General features: G+C 31.6%; 1 protein-coding gene across 1 annotated transcript in view; it reads right to left on the reverse strand.

The window, feature by feature from the left end:
• LOC129230774 (mucin-17-like) overlaps positions 1 to 18872 on the reverse strand; it is a 506717-nt gene that overhangs the window by 200425 nt on the left and 287420 nt on the right. Inside the window, exons 12-14 of the mRNA XM_054865195.1 lie at positions 17677 to 18682; positions 7989 to 8084; positions 4199 to 4381 (exon numbers count right to left, since the gene is read on the reverse strand). Coding sequence (XP_054721170.1) covers positions 4199 to 4381; positions 7989 to 8084; positions 17677 to 18682 — 1285 coding nt within the window. The remainder of the gene's footprint in view (positions 1 to 4198; positions 4382 to 7988; positions 8085 to 17676; positions 18683 to 18872) is intronic.

Consider the following 18872-nt stretch of genomic DNA (forward strand, 5'->3'; position numbering starts at 1 on the left):
GACTAGACACAGAAATTCAAATCCCATATGAACATATAAACAGTCATTAAAATTTATTGAAAGGGGGGAATGGCAAAAATCAATGGAAATTGAAATAGGCACTATGCGTAAAAGAAATGTTTGGAATTTAGTCAAATTACTGGAAAATGTTAATCCTATCGGATGTAGATGAGTTTATAATTTAAAGAAAGGGGGAAATGGTGAGGTTTATAAAAGTAGGCTAGTGGCTCAGGGGACTAGATTTTGATCTTACCTTCTGCCCAGTAGTCTGCTTTAGTACCATTCGCTTATTCTTTTCTTTGTTGGTATCAAGACAAAATTGGCTACATATCCAATGTGACGTTAAAAGTGCGTACCTATATGCTCCTATTGATGAAATAATATATATGAAGCAACCCCCAGGTTTTATTGAAAAGGGAAAAGAAAATGTATGTAAATTGAATAAAGCTATATACGGCCTGCACCAAAGCGGTCGTCTGTGGTTTTATGAAATTGAAAATATATTGCTTAAAATTGGTTTTCATAAATTTTTATCACGTAATTGTGTTTATTATACTGATAATGTGATTTTACTCTTATATGTGGATGACATTGTGTTATTCAGTAAGAAGGACAGGGATATTAAAGATGCTTTGAATTTTCTTCAAAAACATGTTGAAATTAAAATTTTAGGTAAAACTAAAAAGCTACTAGGTGTAGAATTTGAAAATGAAGGAAATGGCTTAAATTTACATCAAACTGAATACATTCGTGTAGTTTATAAAAGATTTAGTAAATTTAAAATTCCTATTTCATCTTTACCTATTAGTAAAGGATGTGTTTATTCAAAGTTAAATTGTCCTACTACTCCAGCTGAGATTGACGAAATGTCAAAATATCCATACAAGAGTTTATTAGGGTGTTTATCATTTATTTCTAGTAGAACACATCCTGATATTTCATATGCTGTTAACATTTTCAGCCAATTTCAAAGCAACCCAGGAATTGTACACTGGGATGGATTGTTGAAATTACTAGGATATGTTTTCCATACTAAAGATTTAAAATTAAACTTAAAATGTGAAAATGTTCAAACTTATAACTTTTTCGGATGCTGATTTCTCTGCAAATAAGGATGCTAGAACCTCATTAGGCGATCAACTTGTTTTACTTGATAAAGCTCCAATTGAATGGCGCACGTTCAAAGAACAAAGCGTTAGCCTTTCAACGATTTAAGCTGAATTGATTGCCATGACCGACTGTGCAAAAGAACTCATGTGGTTTGATCGTATAATTGACGAATGCATCAAAACAAAAATTGTTAAAAGTTGTAAAATTAAATCTATTTTGTATGTGGATAATCAGGCTATGTTAGATTTTCTTAAATCGCCTATCGAAAATCATTGTAGTAAACACATTGATGTCAAATTTTTTTTCATTTGGGATTTAGTTCATAAAAATATTTTTAACGTGAGATATGTCAAAAGCAAAGATAACACGGGTTATGGGATAACATGTCGGACATATTCACGAAACCTCTCACCCGATTAGAAATTCAAAGATCTATAGAAAAAAAAATTTTTTTGTACAAATATAATGTAATTTAGAAACATTTTTAGAAATTTTTGAAATTGTATTGTGTAATTTAATTTTTTTTTCTTCTTTGCATCATGTTTTGTGAAATGTTTTTGCAAGTTCTAACAATTTAATTGTCCACCTGAATGTTTCGGTGGCTTTTTCTCCCTATCAACCGGGTTGCGAAAAGCTTTTTGTTACGTCTCGTTAAAAGTGAAAATGTAATTGTCAGAGTATTCCCGGGAGTTAGGATAGAGGGAGTTTATTGTTGCATGAAGGTCTAATCGCGGGTTTATTTGTTTTTCATTTTGTGAGACCCTATTTTTGAATATTGGAAATACCACTAGTTCCCGTTAGAATGTGTAATTTTCCTTCATTGAATAAATAATGGTGCAAAAATGTTATTCAAAAAAAAAAAAAAATAAAATTTTTTTTTTGAATTAGTAAAAATGAAATTTTAATCAGTTAAAATATACAGTCTTTTATGTATAGACAGGGAAGCATTTTTTTTTGGTAAAGATTTTCAATGATCTTTTTGTAAATGAAATGATTTAGTGAGAAATAGATAGTTAGAAAAGAGCTTATTTACATCTCGTCATAAATATTTCTCAATATATGCTTCTACCTATTTTCAAGACTGTGATATTTTATATGCTGATTCGAACAGTTACTGTGGGTTTTTGTTTTATATTTCAGATTAACCTACTGTCATTGTTATAAATAAAACCGGAAAAATGAAAGGAAAAAAAAATTTATAAAGGACTTGGATCAAGAATTTGTTTTCGAACTTTTGATGAAAATTACGTAGAAACGTACTGAGCTACGGTGTGAGAGAGATAACGAAGAAAAAAAAAAAAGGACTTTTCAAGATGATTGTTCTTTGAATTTTTTTTTCCAGCAAAGTGCATTGTATGTTGTGCTTTTCTCAAATTTTGAGATTCTAGATCTATATTGGAAGTTTGTAATATAGAGTCAAGTTTATGTTTTAAAATTGTTCATTGTTTTTCTCATATAGTTATTAATATGTGGAAATTGTGTTAAATGTCTAAAGGAAGTCAAATTTTTTTGAATGTTTTCATTGTGAGATGATGAGAGGGGGGGGGGCCTTGTTAGGCATAAATGCCTGTTAATAACAACAGTAAATAATCCTATCTCATCACCTCACAACACCAATAGTAAAAAGAATGTTTTTCCTTACTTATAATGTATTACCAATCATTCTGCATGACTGGGGTAAAAGATTCTTATCAGCACTCATTCACATTGATCGAATCGACCGAATGTTTGTTTCACTTTCGTCCACCTGTGGCGGGAACTCCGAAGTGGATGATATCACATGGATGCTTCTAGAAGGAATCTGATGGCACGTGTGCTTAACGATAGCAGTGATGTGTCCGTTCACGTGACTCGGATATGCTAATGACCTGGGGGATATTTAAACTGCTCGCGGCTTTAGTTCTTTCTCTCTTTGATCATCTCTCGTCGTTGTAGGCGGTCGCTCAATCGGTATTCGAACTTGCTTGTTCGAGCCGCCTTCCCTTTATTAGAAATGATGAGCTGGAGTTAGCTTATTTCCCAATGGGTTTATTTCATCGAAGTTTTTAGACGATAGTCATGCAGTTTGCATTGCAGTATTACTTATCTCATGCAAAAGTAGCATGTGGAGAGATTATGTTCTTAGTATTTATTTTTATCATTTACAGAGTGTTTTAACTATTTACATTATTGTTTAAATAAACTTCATGAAAGTTAGAAATAGTTTGTTAGTCTTATTTCAGAACTCACTCTGCTAGTATCAAAAGAAAACATTGGGGAAATATTATTCAATTAGAAATTCTCCCCACCATTTTCCTTTGAAAAATTACATATGATTTGTGGAAAAACTACTTAATTTGCATTTTTTTTTCTCACCAAATTCCTAAAAACGGACAAAAATTCCTGGATATATCACTACTCTTATCCTCAAAAAATTGTCAAAAATTAAGTTATACTTCACTTTCTGATTAAATTTTTCTGCAGAGAAAAATACATTAAAATGAGTAAAAGTTAGTCTTTGACAAACTTGAAATTTGGCTAACACCTTAAAAATTTGGCTAATTTACTGGCGAACAATTCGAAATCCCTAGCACGATCCCTGAGCTAATGTTAAGGGATTTAAACTGAAATTGTTCAAATCAAAAAGATATTTTATATACATGTTGTTTATTAAAAGCTTTTCCCTACAAGTTTGTTTGAAGCAAATTCTTCTCTAAGTTTGGAATTGCCTTGAATTTCCTCGTAGGCACTAATATTAAGTTTTTTTGAACTGTTTAAAATTGAATGAAAAATATTTCAAATCAAAAAGTCGAATATAGGAATGAGGTGCCTTTGTCGAAATCTTTCAAACCAAAAAAAAAATGTTCAAATCGGACTATTCACTCAAAAGTTATCAGGAGGGGGAGGACAGACATTTCCCCCGATCTCAATACCATACTTTCCAATTTTTCATTTTTCGATATTTATATAACTATTTTTTTTTCTTTCGACTGTTACTGGGAAAGTAGGCTAAAAATAAGGAAAAACACAAATATTTTATTCTGAAAAATATTAACTTAATTCTTCTGCATATGGTTACCTTACTTATAAGACATAAAATCAAACCTACATGAGCAGGTCTTTTGGCTGAAGTGCTTGGTGGAAATTTCTCAGCAGCCCTCCTTTTTAAGCCAGTTTCAGATATGAAAGAAATTTCTGGAGTTATTCGGCTAGATTCAGATGAGGGGAGTTTTGGCACATATGATTCAGAACCTTGAGGACTTGTTATGTTTTCAATTTTTATGTGATCATTCTGCAAGTAAAACATAAAATATGAATTTTCACTTCAGCAGTTTGTCAATTGACAGAACACAGTCATTCTGAATATAAAATACATGGTTTGAAAAGCATTAACTATCAAAAAATTACTAGATGTCAATAGAACTTTGGGCAAATAATTAAACTGATTATGAGCAGGCCGAGGACTGCTGATGGCCTTTGAAAAAAGTGAGAAAGGTGACAAATTTGAAAACAAAGGTGACTAAAAGGTGACAAAAAAGTAACTAAAAGGTGACCAAAAGCAATTTGTTAAGAACTCGAAAAACAGAAAAGGATTATCCCTTTTTACTGACTTTTACCCAAATAGCCTATTTACTTTTTTGGTAAGTACTTTAATTGTAAAGATTTCTTTACAATTTTGGAAATGAATATTATAGGGGCTAGAAGTAAAGTAAAATAAGAATTTTAAGACATTTTACAAAAACTTTCAGTGTAAACTCTACGTAACCTTAATATATATATATATATATATATATATATATAATTATTTATTTATTTAATCAACATAATAAAACTTGAAATTGTGAAGTAAAGAGCAAGATGATGCATTTATTGAACATATCATTTATATTATTCAATCACATTTTTAGTGTTTTTTTTTTCTCTTTTTTTAGCTTGTTGAAAAATTATCAGTATTTTTTCTTTTTTCTTAGTAAATACAAAGCATAAATATTAAATCGAAAGTCAATAACTTTTCAATAGAGAATAACTGAGAAAACCAATATGAAAAATCAGACTTTAACAAAATAATAATTGTACTTACAATGCAAAAATAAATTGTTGAAGTATGAAACTGAAAATATCATTTCATATGCCTGAAAATGTTCATAATTTTTTCTTTCTTGTTTTTATTTATTTTTTATTTTTTTAGCAAGCTCTGAAAATATTCCATGACATGTCCAATGGAGGTAAAAAATGTAGTGTTAAATCAAGTTATTAAAAATGCTTCAATTCTTTTTGCAAAAATTATGAAAATAATTTTTTTCTACTTTTAAAATATTACTTAGAATTTTTTTATATTTTTTCTGAAATCCTCATACTTTCATTAATATTACTGTAAATTTTCATAAAAATTGGCTGAAAAATAAATGAAATACAAATTATTTTCAATCAACGAACAGAATCGTCATAGTTTGGAAAATACTAAGCATTCAAAATTTTGACTGGCTCTAAAATGAAAACTAAACCAGATTAAGAAGAAAAAATTGATGTGGATACTTTTCTACATTAAAGGACTAAACTCTCGAAGTTTTATCAAAATCCGTGTCGGTGGGTGTCAAAATGCCTTTTTTTTGGTTGAATTGACATGGAATGACCCTGCTTTAATCAAATCAATCTTGCCATTACATAAAATAAAGTTTTTGGAAAGCATCTGCATCTAAAAGCTTTATTTTTTCTGGAACTAGCCATAATAAGGGTTGAAACCTAATAAAAAAGACTTTCGGAGATTCTCTGAGACGCACCAAAAAAGGCAATGTTTAGAAATGTTTACACAGACCAAGTTCACTTCGCATTTGCGCAGCAAAAATAGAACCCAAACTAACCATTTCTGTGCAAACACAAAGTGAAACTAGAAACGCAAATCAAAACTTTTCACTATTCCGCACTCAAAGAAGACATCGAGGCACGCCTCCTTAACCCATCACCCCTTTTTCAAATCGAACCGCTTGTGGCTGCGTAGTCGCGGGTTTCGAGGTCAGTAAAAGTAAAACAAGCAAGTAACGCACCTGGCTAGAGATGAGCGTGAGATTCAAAGACTCCAGATGATGTTACTTGATAAACACAGAAGACAACTTGCATTTGATGACCGCTCACTCAACAAAGTGTGCAGAAAGGAATTGTGCAGCTGAACTTTAGTCGAACAACGCTCTATGGCCAGAAATATGATAGGAAACAAAATGGCGTTCAGACGAGACTTGCAGAAAATGCATCTGATGGTCAAAGGGGGATAGAAAGACTGGTTCTGCTCATAGGGTGCAATTGCAGGCAATAAAAAAAATTCCCTGATTTCCCAGTAGCATAGCTATTTTTCTTAAACAACAACAAGGTGGACGGGGGGGGGGGGGGGATTTAATGCTACTTTTTTAATTAATTTCACTGTTTAAAGCTAACATTCAGATATTTTTCAAGGATTTAATTATTAAAAAAAAAAAAAAAAAATCCTACGACACATTTCAAGAAAGGTGAGAAAGGTGACAAAAGTTGCAAAAGGTGACTAAAAGTAACCCAAATTTTCAAAAGGTGACTAAAGGTGAGAAAGGTGACTGACTCCTCGGCCTGTTATGAGGGGTTAAGATATGTTTAATTATTAATAACCAAGAATAAAATAATATAAATTAATTTCCAAAAATGTACAGCCTTGTAACCCTGTAAAAGCAATCCGGGCATGATTATGTTTTTTTATACCAATGTTCATAGTATCAGCAGGGCCCAATACAGGCTGATTTTGCTACCGTTTTTTTGGTACCTTCACAAAAATCTTGTCTTGAAATAGGTACTTTCACAAAAATCAAGTAATAAAATCAGTAGCTTCACAAAAACATCGAAAATTTCACAAAAATTTGCATTTTAAAAGCTTAAACTTGTTTCTCTGTTTAAAACAAAATTTACTCATAAAATAAAATTCTAAGCAGGTTTATATGAACAATCGCCTAAATAGCAACCTTTTTGTGTATTTTAACTAATTTTTAGCTGTTTCTCGCCAAAGTGTATTAATGCAATATCCTCACAATCCTTTAACATATTTTGGGGGCACCGTTTTTCTCATAATTTCCAATATTGCACACATTACATAGCCCATTAAGCTGAAATTACGATGGTATTTTTGGTACTTCTTAGGTTTTTAGCTCCCCCCCCCCCCACCCAAAAAACAAAACCTGTTAAAAATAATACTAGATGACATTTGCACTTTTTGAACTAAAATTTCACTTGTTCTACTTCTCTTTTACAAAAATTAGGATGCCTCTAAAAGTTCACAAAAACAATGCTGATAAAAAAGAACATTCACAAAAATAGAATGATGCAATACTTTCACAAAAATAGATAGCAAGAAAAAAATCCTGGATTGGTCCCTGATCAGTAACAAGATGGATGAATTCAAAAGCATTATTGTAGAAGAAAAGCTGAATATTATTGGAATAATTAAGAACTGAACTACTGATAATGACTAAAATCATTCACCTATAGCTGGGTTTAATCAGTTAGACAAGATAAAACCAACCAAGCATGGAGGAGTGGCTTTATTTATTTTTTTCGATCAGCTCTTCTTGTAATGAATTGGTACTGAATTGCTGTCAACTAGACAAGTTGAAAATTAGAAGGTTACTTCTAAAAGTTAAACAATTCTTTAAAAATTCGCATGATATATACGCTGGGAATTATAAATTCCCCCAAAATGAAAATTTGTAAGATAATCTGCACTGCTCGCATTGGTCATCGCTGTTGAAATGATATTAATTTACTTAACTTGCAGAACAAATCCAGCATGTCAAGCTTCCACTCTTTATGAATGGATAGATGTATTTTTTTGCAACTGAATGTAAATGATTGCACCTCACAGGGAGTACTTTGATAATACATACTTGAAATGATTTGTTCCCAGAGCCAGCAATGAGTAACTGATGAATTAAATCTTGTGACTTTCTATAATTTCTATCTACATCATCATTGTTTAGTAACTAAATTGAGAAGAAAAGTTATAAAAATCATTAGAATCTAGATAAATCATAATTTACAAAGCTAATAAGATTCATTTCATCATTTTCATATAATTAAATTAATAAAACAAGCATATTATAAGGAAGGAAGCCAAACGCTTATGTTTGAAACTGTTTAATATTTAATAAAAATGCAAGAGAAAACTAAGTGGCTTTACGTCAAAAAAAAAATGACTTTGAATATTTTTTTAAAAATAGAGCTTATTTTTTAAACATTTTTGTAACAATAAAAAATACGAGTTTTTGCAAATAAAATAGTATACCTTTTCAGCATATTTTTAAATTTACAGAAATATATATCATTAATATCATAACAAAGTAACACTTCAAAAAGTATCTTTTTTTAATTGGCTTATTATGAATAAGCTTAATGTTACATAAATTGCAAAAGAATAACTTCAATCAAAGTTCAAGCAATTATAAAACACATTCAATGTTTTATCATTGCTTGATATAACCTAAATTGAAATGACATGAAAATCGAACTTGGGGAGCATTGAGGTTTTGTGTCAAATCAACACAGAAAAGAAATTTCCTTCACCATCTCAGAAAATTTAAACATTAATTTTTTTAAAAAATAGACTTCCATTTGAAGCACAAAATATGCTGTGACTTTTGTACCTTGAAGCAAATAAAAGCTATGCAGCAACAACAATAGGCATTTCCAACAATTAAAGCATTAGATTTTTCAAGAATCAACAAATTTTAATATTCTCATCTATTTTAATTTTATACAGTCAATAAATACACTATAGTATATCTAAAAAAAAAAAAAAAAAGTAAACTGTAGCAATAGGTAAAAAAAAAAAAAAAAAATAAAATAAAAACTATAGAGCAGATGTAGCCCGTCTTTATGCTCAATGTTGCGAAGTGAAAACTGCTTTTGGCATAATAATTAATTTGTAAAAATACAGTATAACCCTGATTTAAAGATTGTCAAGGTACGGGAAAAAGTTATTCTTGAATCAAGGAGCATAGACATTCAATGCAGTCAAATCCGGACCAGTGAAATGTATCATTAAATTGAGGAAATCGTTTAAATCGAAATTATACTGTATATGTTCATGTCAATATTTTTGCGGAATTAAAAAAAACTCTCAAATAATTCCCAAATAAGAAGTCAGTGTGTATTTTTAGCAGTATTACTTAAAAATGTCCATTTTTTCATGTCTTCAAGGTCAAAATATCTGGATTTTAATTATAAGCCATTCAAATTTATTATGTAGAGAATTAAAATATCCTTATTATTTTTGCTTTTAAAGTAAAATATTACAAAACAGAAATGAAACTAGCAATTTGATTAATTTATGTGGTAGAACATATCAGTGCATTTATAATGATAAAAATAATAAAAGTAATAAGTTTGAATATCCTTTCTCATTCACAGTGATATTTTACTCGCGGTGGAAGCATACCTGCCAACCTCCGAGAAAAAAAATCCGGAAGATTTTTTTATTTTTATCCACAAGATTTTAAGGCAAAATAAAATCAAACAGAACCCCTATCCTCTTTTTATTTAACAATATATTAGTTATGAATTTCATATCAATTGAACTTACTTTCGTTTAGTAAATATTACTTTTATTGCTTTCTTTAAAAGTTCGAAAATAACATTTGGTACTCATTTTAAAAAAAGAACAAAGCAAAAACAGCTCGAACTGAGAGAACAAGAAGATAATCGGCGCCGAAATTGAGCCCCTAGTTGCCAGGCGCCGACGCTTGCTTTGATTGGATCCCGATGAAGTCATGCGCTGTATCACTCCGTGACGTCATAATCTTGCCTCACTTCTTCTCGTGCCATTCTCCTACGGCAACCTTTCCTTGGCTACTTGGCCTAAAACGTTCCACAAAAGAATCGTTAGCGCCAAAATTGGCGAGATATTATTTTTTTCCTACAAAACGTGAAAAAATCCGGAAGATTTTGCTCATAACCGGAAAAGGACATGAAAATCCGTAAAACTTCCGGGAAATCCGGAAGGCTTGGCAGGTATGTGGAAGCTTTAAATTTTCACAAACAAGTCAGGATTTTTTTTTAACAACAACTGTATTTTCTCAAACAATACAGTTGTTGTTAAAAAAAATTCTCTGACATTTCCAGGTTGTTTTTTAGAAAATTCTAGGTAACTCGCTTCATTCAAACTTATGCTCAAATGAATTTTTCTTTTAATGTAATAAACATTTTAATATAAAGTAGTAATGAGGAAGACCAGAAACTTTTTTCCTTAAATGTTTTTTTAAAAAAAAGGATTTATATACCCCCACCCACCCCCTCACTCAAAGGTTTAAGTTTTTTCCATGTTTTAAATGTTCAAAATTGTTGACATTAGTTTATTACTTGTTTAAAACAAAATACAATCGGACCTCGATTAAACGAATTGATAGAGGCTCAAACTTTCATATGTTAAATCAGGGTTGTTCGTAATATTGGGGGGGGGGGGGGGGGGTTAATTTTTTTTTTTTAAAACTGCACTTCCCTTATCTAAAACCCCTAACAAATGACCACGCAAAATTATCCACAATAAGAAACTTTTTATTCAGCATTTCACAGATTATTACACACTAGTTAATTTGAAATTTTAAACTACTGAGCAGGGCCGTATGAAGGGGGGGTGGTTTATAGGGTTCAAATCCCCTCCGAAATTTTTCATCCAAAGAAATGCTTCCCATTATTTACTTATTTCATTTGTTTATATATTTTTAGTGACAAAAATAATATTGTTGCCAATATTATTATTTCAATCTTATTTGTGAAATGAAATTAGTATGACTGAAAAATTGTAAACTCATTGTGTGTTTACTGTTTATGGTAGTTTATTTCAGTTATTGAAAAATTCATTTTATTATGAACAATATGGCATTTTGTAAGAACATGCCGTCCTTCTATTTAGATAACCTATTGCAACAAAAATCAATACAATACACATGAAACCAAATTTCATAGGCCACATAAATGTTTCAAAGAATATGTTTAGTAAAACCCTTTCCGAAACCATAGTTACGGCCCTGATACTGAGTAATAGATGTTTGACAATTTTCTTGTTTTTTGACTTGAAATAGTTCCCTTTCTACTTTATGGAGAGAGAAAAAATATTGTGTCATTTGCAGCCTGCTGGCATGAGATATATTTTTACAGTTTCCAGGCCATGTAAAGCATTTGAAAAAGTAACAGTTTTAATGAGAGTTTTACTATCGCTTTCTGCATTAAAATCAGTATCCGTTGATTGCCCCACTTCGCCCGTCAAAAATTGCCGATTCCAAGAAAAGTCTTTTTTTATTTCAGACAATATGGATAGAACATTTGGAAAGCAATCCAATATTTTCTCACTCAAATTAAAAAAAAAAAAAAAGGCTGTTAAAATAATTTGTTAATTCAGGGTTTATTATTAGTAAATAGGGTTTTTTGCATTCATTTTACTCGGAGAAAAAGAAAAATTCGTTAAATCGCGAAATTCTTTAAATTGAGGTTTGTTAAATCGGGGTCCAACGGTTCATCGATGCCATCAGTCATGCGCAATATTAGCGTTTAGCTGTAATCGTGCAGCAATCTTTTAGCATCTGCTTTCGGTTTACAATACTTTTCTTCATTTTCTTATTAGTATAAAACGCTAAACATATATATGGGCAATTCGACTGTGACTGACACTTTTAGAGCAAAACAGTAAGTACTTTGGAACTTTCAAAGTAAAAGATATGTTTTGTAAACAATCTTTTCTCCTGGATTATTGCATTTTGGAAACTGAATTCAATGTTCTGATTGAATTCTCGAATCTGGTGGATTTTTGAAAAATTTGTTAAAAACAAGGGACATTTTATAAAGTACTATGTTAGTAATGCTTTGGATAATTTTTTTTTTAAATCATCCAAAATGTACTTCATAAATTCAGCTATACCATTTGTTTTTAACTGTTTGATATTTAACTACAAAATTAATAATGAAATTACAATGAAAAAAAAAAATGATTTTGAGAAATGATGTCATAAGAAAAGGAATTTAAAAATACATGTGAAAAAAACATGTAAAATGTAAAATAAACAAATTAAAAAAATTAAAGACAGGCAAAGAATAAAAATGCCTGAATCTGAGAAACTTGAAATACCTGCATACTCAGTACCAGAGCATTAGAATTCCCCAATTTTTGCTATTTTAATTGTCTCCAATCAAAATTAGAGACCAATTTTCTGTCCTAAAATCTAAATAAACCCAAGATTGAAAACTGGTGAACTATTTTATTTTTTACAGGATGGCAGTCACTTAATTCAATTTGAATGCAACCGAACTGAAATTTTCGAGTGGGCGTGGCAAGAAGACGAACTTACAAGTCCTCTTCTTCTAAAAACAAAAGATAAGAATGGTTGAAAATAATGGTCAATACAATTTTTTTCAATTCAAGGGAACAAAATCACATAATAAATTAAAACGATCAATTTTTCAAAAGCAGATGCAATCGGATTTTGAAATGCGATTAAATCGGGACTAAATAAAAAAAAATCGTAAAAACTAGTTCCAAATGCATGAACTTGATGATAACTTGCAAAAACTGACAAATATGTTGAAGGAACTGCAACATTACATGCAGAATCACACTTTTGGCGCATAAAAGTCCATTTAGTCATCTTTTGGAGCAGCTTGGGGCAGGATCGGCGATTGGCTCAAATGGCACATTCCTGCTCTAATTACCTCAAGGAATGTTTCCAAAAATTTCTCTCACCCTTCATTATTTCTTTCAGAGGTTAGGAATGATTCGAAGAAGCTTATCTACTGTCACTTTAATTCTAAAGCCTGGGGGTATCAGAAAATTTAAGTCCTAAGATCAAAAGAACGTGCCTAAAATTTTTCACCATTCAATTTCGTTGCACCTTTTTAATTCTATTTTCACCTCCGTAAAAAGCGGAGATGAACGGGAAAACCCCTTCAGAGACACAGAGAATGGTGCAATCCTCTGTTCAACTTCTTTTGTTCCGGGGAGCTTGAAACTCGTTTGAAACCGTTTTGCAACTTGGTAATCCTAATCTTGAGGGTAAATCACTACATTTTGCTACTTAACTAGAGCATTCTTTTTTCTCTATTATTTTTGGCTCATTTTAAAAGTTGAAATTTTTGTTATTTTATAAAGACTTTTTTTCAACTTTCATTACATGTTTCCACATATATTTGACTATCGTGACTAATTTTTAGAATGTTATTTTGTTATGATTATAACCTCGTTATAGCGAAAACTCTAATTTTTTCCCTTCGACTTTGTGATATCCAGAGTATACTATACAAAAATTTAATATCCTCTCCGATTTCTAAAAATACTTAAAAAACAGCATGCAAGTGGCTTTATATAATACTAGCAAAAATACCCGGCGTTGCCTGGGTTAGCAATAAATATGGGAAACAATCGTTACTTGCATTTGTTTTCTGTTTTAAGTGAAAGAACTTAAAACACACCTTTTTGACGTGATTTAAAATCTAGCTTCTTTTTTACTCAAAAAACTAAAGTACCAGTAAGTAAAAAGAGCAAAATAGTATTCATTTAGAAACGAAAACACGAAATTTAAGCATATACAAATTTGAAGTATTTCCGAAATATGAAATTAAACTTCACATGTTTAAAAAGATTTATCACTTAATACTTATTTTTTTTTACGTGCAGTCCTGCCTTCTCTATATGTCTATTGAAGAACCAACTGTTTAAAAAATTGTAGCCGCGCGCCCGTGATCCCCTTAAACTTGCTTTAGTTATTTTGGAAAATTTCAATTATTGTGGGTTCTTGGTGCGATTTAAAATGTTACCGAATTTGCGGGAATCGTTTTGGGATACCTTGGATAATGCTCCCCCTCCTTACTTTGTAAAACGGTATGTTACTAATTTTTGTTAAGGAGATATTGCTAAGATCTCTGATCCATATGCTAAGATACTTTTGGTCACCATAAAATGGTGCTAAACAATTTCATCCAAAATGTTTCCAAAATAAGTAGTAAAATTTGGCGATGGTTTGAATTTGTGCACAAAGTCACATTAATGGAAGTTTTTGTGCTGTTTATGGATTTGCCTAATTTAGTTGCTGGATTATTTTACAGTAAAAAAGTTTTTCAAGATTCTTTGATTGGCGATATTTTGTTTACATGGTGAAAGCTGACAAACATTATTACGTAGTCTTTGAATTCAAAAACCGCGACAGTTGAAAAAACTGCCAAATGCATCCGCTACTGAAATCTTTCCGCATAAATTTTGGCGAGGTTTCTGCTGTTAGATTGCATAATGATTAAAAAATGCAATCAGCACAAATTATAAAAAAAAACCATTAATTACACTAAAGTTCCCTTTAAATGGAAAATAATCAACCAAATCTAGTTGTTATTATTAGCCAATCTTGGAGAAAAAACGTTACTTTAAGATTTGACTTGAGAAAAGCCTCAAACAGTCAGACGAAACACAAAAACATTCAACAATTCTAACTATGAACTGGCAGTTGAGATGATACACTAAATAATGAATTGGGTTGAGGAAAGCCTTCGAACAATGGAACAAAAAAAGCTCATAACACGTTTTTCAACAACTTTTCATACAACTTATTTCAACAACTTTTTCATACAACTTTATTCTAACAGATGCCATCTTCAGCAGAAAAATAAGCGCTTTAGATAGACACATAATTTTAATATGTGCACGTATTTTTTCGCCGTCATATTGGGCATTTATGCGAAAATTTGGACAAATTAGAATAAAAAAGGAACTATCAATTGGATTTTTTTCGAACTGGTCTGCAAACCTCCCCACTATCAAAAAGAACAAACGGTGAAAGTTTCAGCCAAATCTGCCGGGTAGTTTCTGAGATCTTAGGGAACAAATTTACCAAACTCCATTTATATATATATATAGACTAGCAGTATCCACACGGCAGTGCTTGTGTTAAGAATTTAAAGGAACTTTGTTGAATAAAAAAAAAATCCCCCCCTCCCCGACATAAAATGGTCATCTGTTAAAGTTTTTTTGAAATTTAAAACTACTCGCCAAAACATTCGATTTACTGTTGCTTTAGAACTTAAAATAATCCTCCAACTGCATAGTTTATCCATCGCTTAAAGCACCAAGCAATCATGTTACCGTAACCATGCCCTTTAGCGAGTAAAAGGTTTTTTCTGCAATTTAAAATGTTTCGCCAAATAAACAAAAAAAGGGATCAAATTACATTAACAGTAGCTTTCAAAAGTAAATAGTTCCACAAATCTATTGTTTATCGCCAAACTCACTATGTGACCCTGACGCAAACCCAGCTGATAAGTGAGTGAAGCGAACTCCGATCGATTAGCAATCTGGTCAAAGAAAAATAAAATCCCTTGATTTAAAGGAATCCCTCTACCCATTCGGGTGTAAAATCATTTTCTTTCTCCAAAATGCTTAAACACCCTTTAAAATTCTAAAAACACTTGCTTGGAATCTAAATATTTTGCCAAATAGACAAAATTACATTAACAGAAGCTTTTAAATTGTAAAATCATCCCGCAACTCTATTGTTGATCGCCAAACTGGCCAAGCGACTATGCTACAGTAACCCACCCAATTAGCGAGCAAAGCGAACTTCGACCGATAAGTGATCCAATATTTCTAACGAAAACGTTTAAACTACATTTCCTTAGCAGAAAAACCATGTAATTTAAAAACACGGTACTTCTAGGACCAAAGAAAAATCCCGTACCCCGTAAAATGTAAGATTTTTTTTTCAGTACGCTTACCTCGTCGTCATGTTTGTTCCTACTTTTTAAATTTCTATTTTAATGGAACGCTCACATTTATTTATGACTATATTTTTATTTAGCAAAAAATTTTACACCTTAAAGGAATCATTTAATGCCTATTTGGCAAATTACATTAATTTGGTGGGCCATTTGGTGAACTTTACTTTAAACGGCTACGTTTAATTATTTGGAAAATTACTTATTAGTCTTGTTTCTTGTTCAAAAAAATATAAAAAAAGTACAGTGACAAAATAATTTATGGTTTTGGCGAATTTGTAGTTTTTATGTAGGTTTAATCTTTAATCAAATATGCTGACAATAAGCTAAACAAAAACATGTGCCATAACGTACCTATAATGGAAAAAAAAAAACGTGTCTCCAATATAATAAAGGAAACAAAGAGCATCTACCACCCTTTAAAACTCTCGTCTGGAATAGTTTTGAAAATATTCATTGGAATGGGTCTAATAGCATAAAAAACTCTTTCAAATTCAAGAAATATTCCTCAGTATCGCCATTAAAACAAACATACCCTTCACAATAACGTTAACAAAACCAGTAAGAGTCAGATATTTTTAAAGACTACACATCCATTATATTCGTATATGAAAACATTTCTGTAGTCATTTTTCAATGTCCGTGGCTTTAGTCCATGCCGATATTTTTGAAATGATTATTTTTTTTATAGGCTTTCCAACAATACAAAAACCCAAAAAAAATCTGACCATTTCTTGGCATAGACGTATGTTCAAGGGGACGTAAAATTGAGTTTTTAATTAATGTTTTCGTTGATTAGCGTCCTACGTAGTTGAGGTTGGGATATTCGTAACCCTCGTAAAATTTTGAATTTTTTAATACCTGGCTCAACCCTGAACTCAAGCCAGTTTTTGAGAATTTAACATATGAGTTCGCAAAGTTCCCCAACCCGTTTCACCCCTTTAAAATTGAAATTTCCAAAAATCCTTTCTTAGCACCCACTTATGTTATAAAATAAACCTGTGTTCCAAATTTCAGTTTTCTAGCCACAGTAGTTTTGACTGCGCGTTGATTGTCAGTCAGGACAAGCAATTTTATATATACAGATGATTGAACATTTATTTCTTTAAAAAACATTTGCTGAAAATCAAAACTTTGCATGTCCGTTTTCAATCATATGCGAAATACATGATTTTTTCCGGACTTTTCAGATGTGCGGATACCCTGAACATGTAGGAAGATTTAGGGACCATTCGGGAATTTTCAAGATAAATCTTTAGGAAAGTACAGGAATATAGGTATAGGAGCACACTGCAAGGCCTGAAGTAAGTATATAAATTCTGAACCTAGCCAAAGAGTTATTTTTGACGGAACAAAAACCATAACTGAACCAATATGCAGACATGTTTTCGCTGAACCAGAAAGAATGCATTGTAACCCTCGGTTTTCATTGGCAGAGCAAACAAATTAGCCCCTCTACATCATGCTGTTGTTTATGGCAAAAACTTCTGGTGAGTACATGCACATGCTGCACATGTGAGGAAAAGAACATTGATGATAAGGTTAATCCTTCTCTCATCCCATCTTTAAACCAACTGAATATTGTAAAAAAAAAAAAAATGTTGCAGAACATTTTCATGTTTTGGAGCAGAAAACAAAAAATTGGCAGATTTTTCTGATTGAATCTGTTTGTGGTGTGCAGAATATTATCTCATATACTTAGCTAAGGTTTAAAAAAAAAGCTAAGCCTAGTTTCTCACCTTCAGAAAAGCTCTACAGTATAGAATATAAATACAAATATTTTAACACAAAAGATAAATATCTTGTTTTTAAAAATAACTTTTTCTTTACCTTTCGCAACATATTATTATTGCCAAGACGCTGTTGGGAGCTACCTTCTGTTACCTTACAAGGAACAGCATTTAAAAAAGAACTGGGTACAGAATTATCAGAACTCCTTACAATAGGTTCCACAGGCACATCACTATCATCATCCTCTTGATTGAGCAAATCACGTAAAATGACATTATTTACAGTTCTTGGAACATTAGGTATCTCCCTAGCATTCATATGAGTTTGATTGGGTGAAGAATCGTCAAAAGAATGCGTATCACTTAATATAGTCACTTCCTCTTGAGATTGCAGTCCAGAATTTTTTCGCGAAACAACATCACTAATATTTTGAGTGAGTAAATTTCGCAGTTTCTGATTTGATTTTAGATCAAAATATCTGTCCTGTCTCATGCCTTGACTTATATTGTTGATACCTGAAGTTTCAGTTGAGCTGCAAATTAAAGTGTCTGCTTTGGCAGGCAAGGCACACGTTGGGGAAACTTTCCCACTGACAGACTGAGATGCAGCAGGACTATAGCAACTGCCACTATATGGAGTTGACGCCCGATTCTGTACTGCAGGAGAAGTAGCAGCGGAACTGTTTCTGTTTGATGACAGGCCAGCAACAAAGGCACTGTTCGTTGGTGAGGCAGCAGCACTTGATTCTGAAGAATGATTAGATGTAGGTGTTGCCTGTGGACTGGATACAATATTTATGCTGTCCAAGTCTTTAGTTTGAGAAGAATTGGAATCCAAAGGCCAGGTAGGATTTGGAAACATATCCAACACAAGTTCACTCACTTGAAACTCAGAAGTATTCCCAGCATTAGAAGTTGGATAATTTCCAAATGAATTTGACATTGCAAGAGGAGATAACACAAGACTGCCATTTACACCAGATGAAGAGTCAGAAGTGCTTCCAGATCCACTGGAAGAACTGCATGATCCACTTGATGTGCTGGTTAAACTTGGTGAAGGAGTACTCTTAGGAGAGTCAAATACAGGTGAGGAATTTTCATTGTCCCTAAGAGAAATAAGCAGCATTATACAGAGAAATGTTTCAAAAAACTAACTTCATATCTACCAACCTCTTTTTTCAAACAATTGGGAAAGAATAAGCTAAAAATGAAGAAGATTTTGCATAACATTTTTAAAAATTCAATTACACCAGTTGATTAACTAATTAAATAAGTTAAAAGAGTAATATTTACACA

The sequence above is a fragment of the Uloborus diversus genome, chromosome 1, assembly GCF_026930045.1.
Source record: "Uloborus diversus isolate 005 chromosome 1, Udiv.v.3.1, whole genome shotgun sequence".
NCBI lineage: Eukaryota > Metazoa > Arthropoda > Arachnida > Araneae > Uloboridae > Uloborus > Uloborus diversus.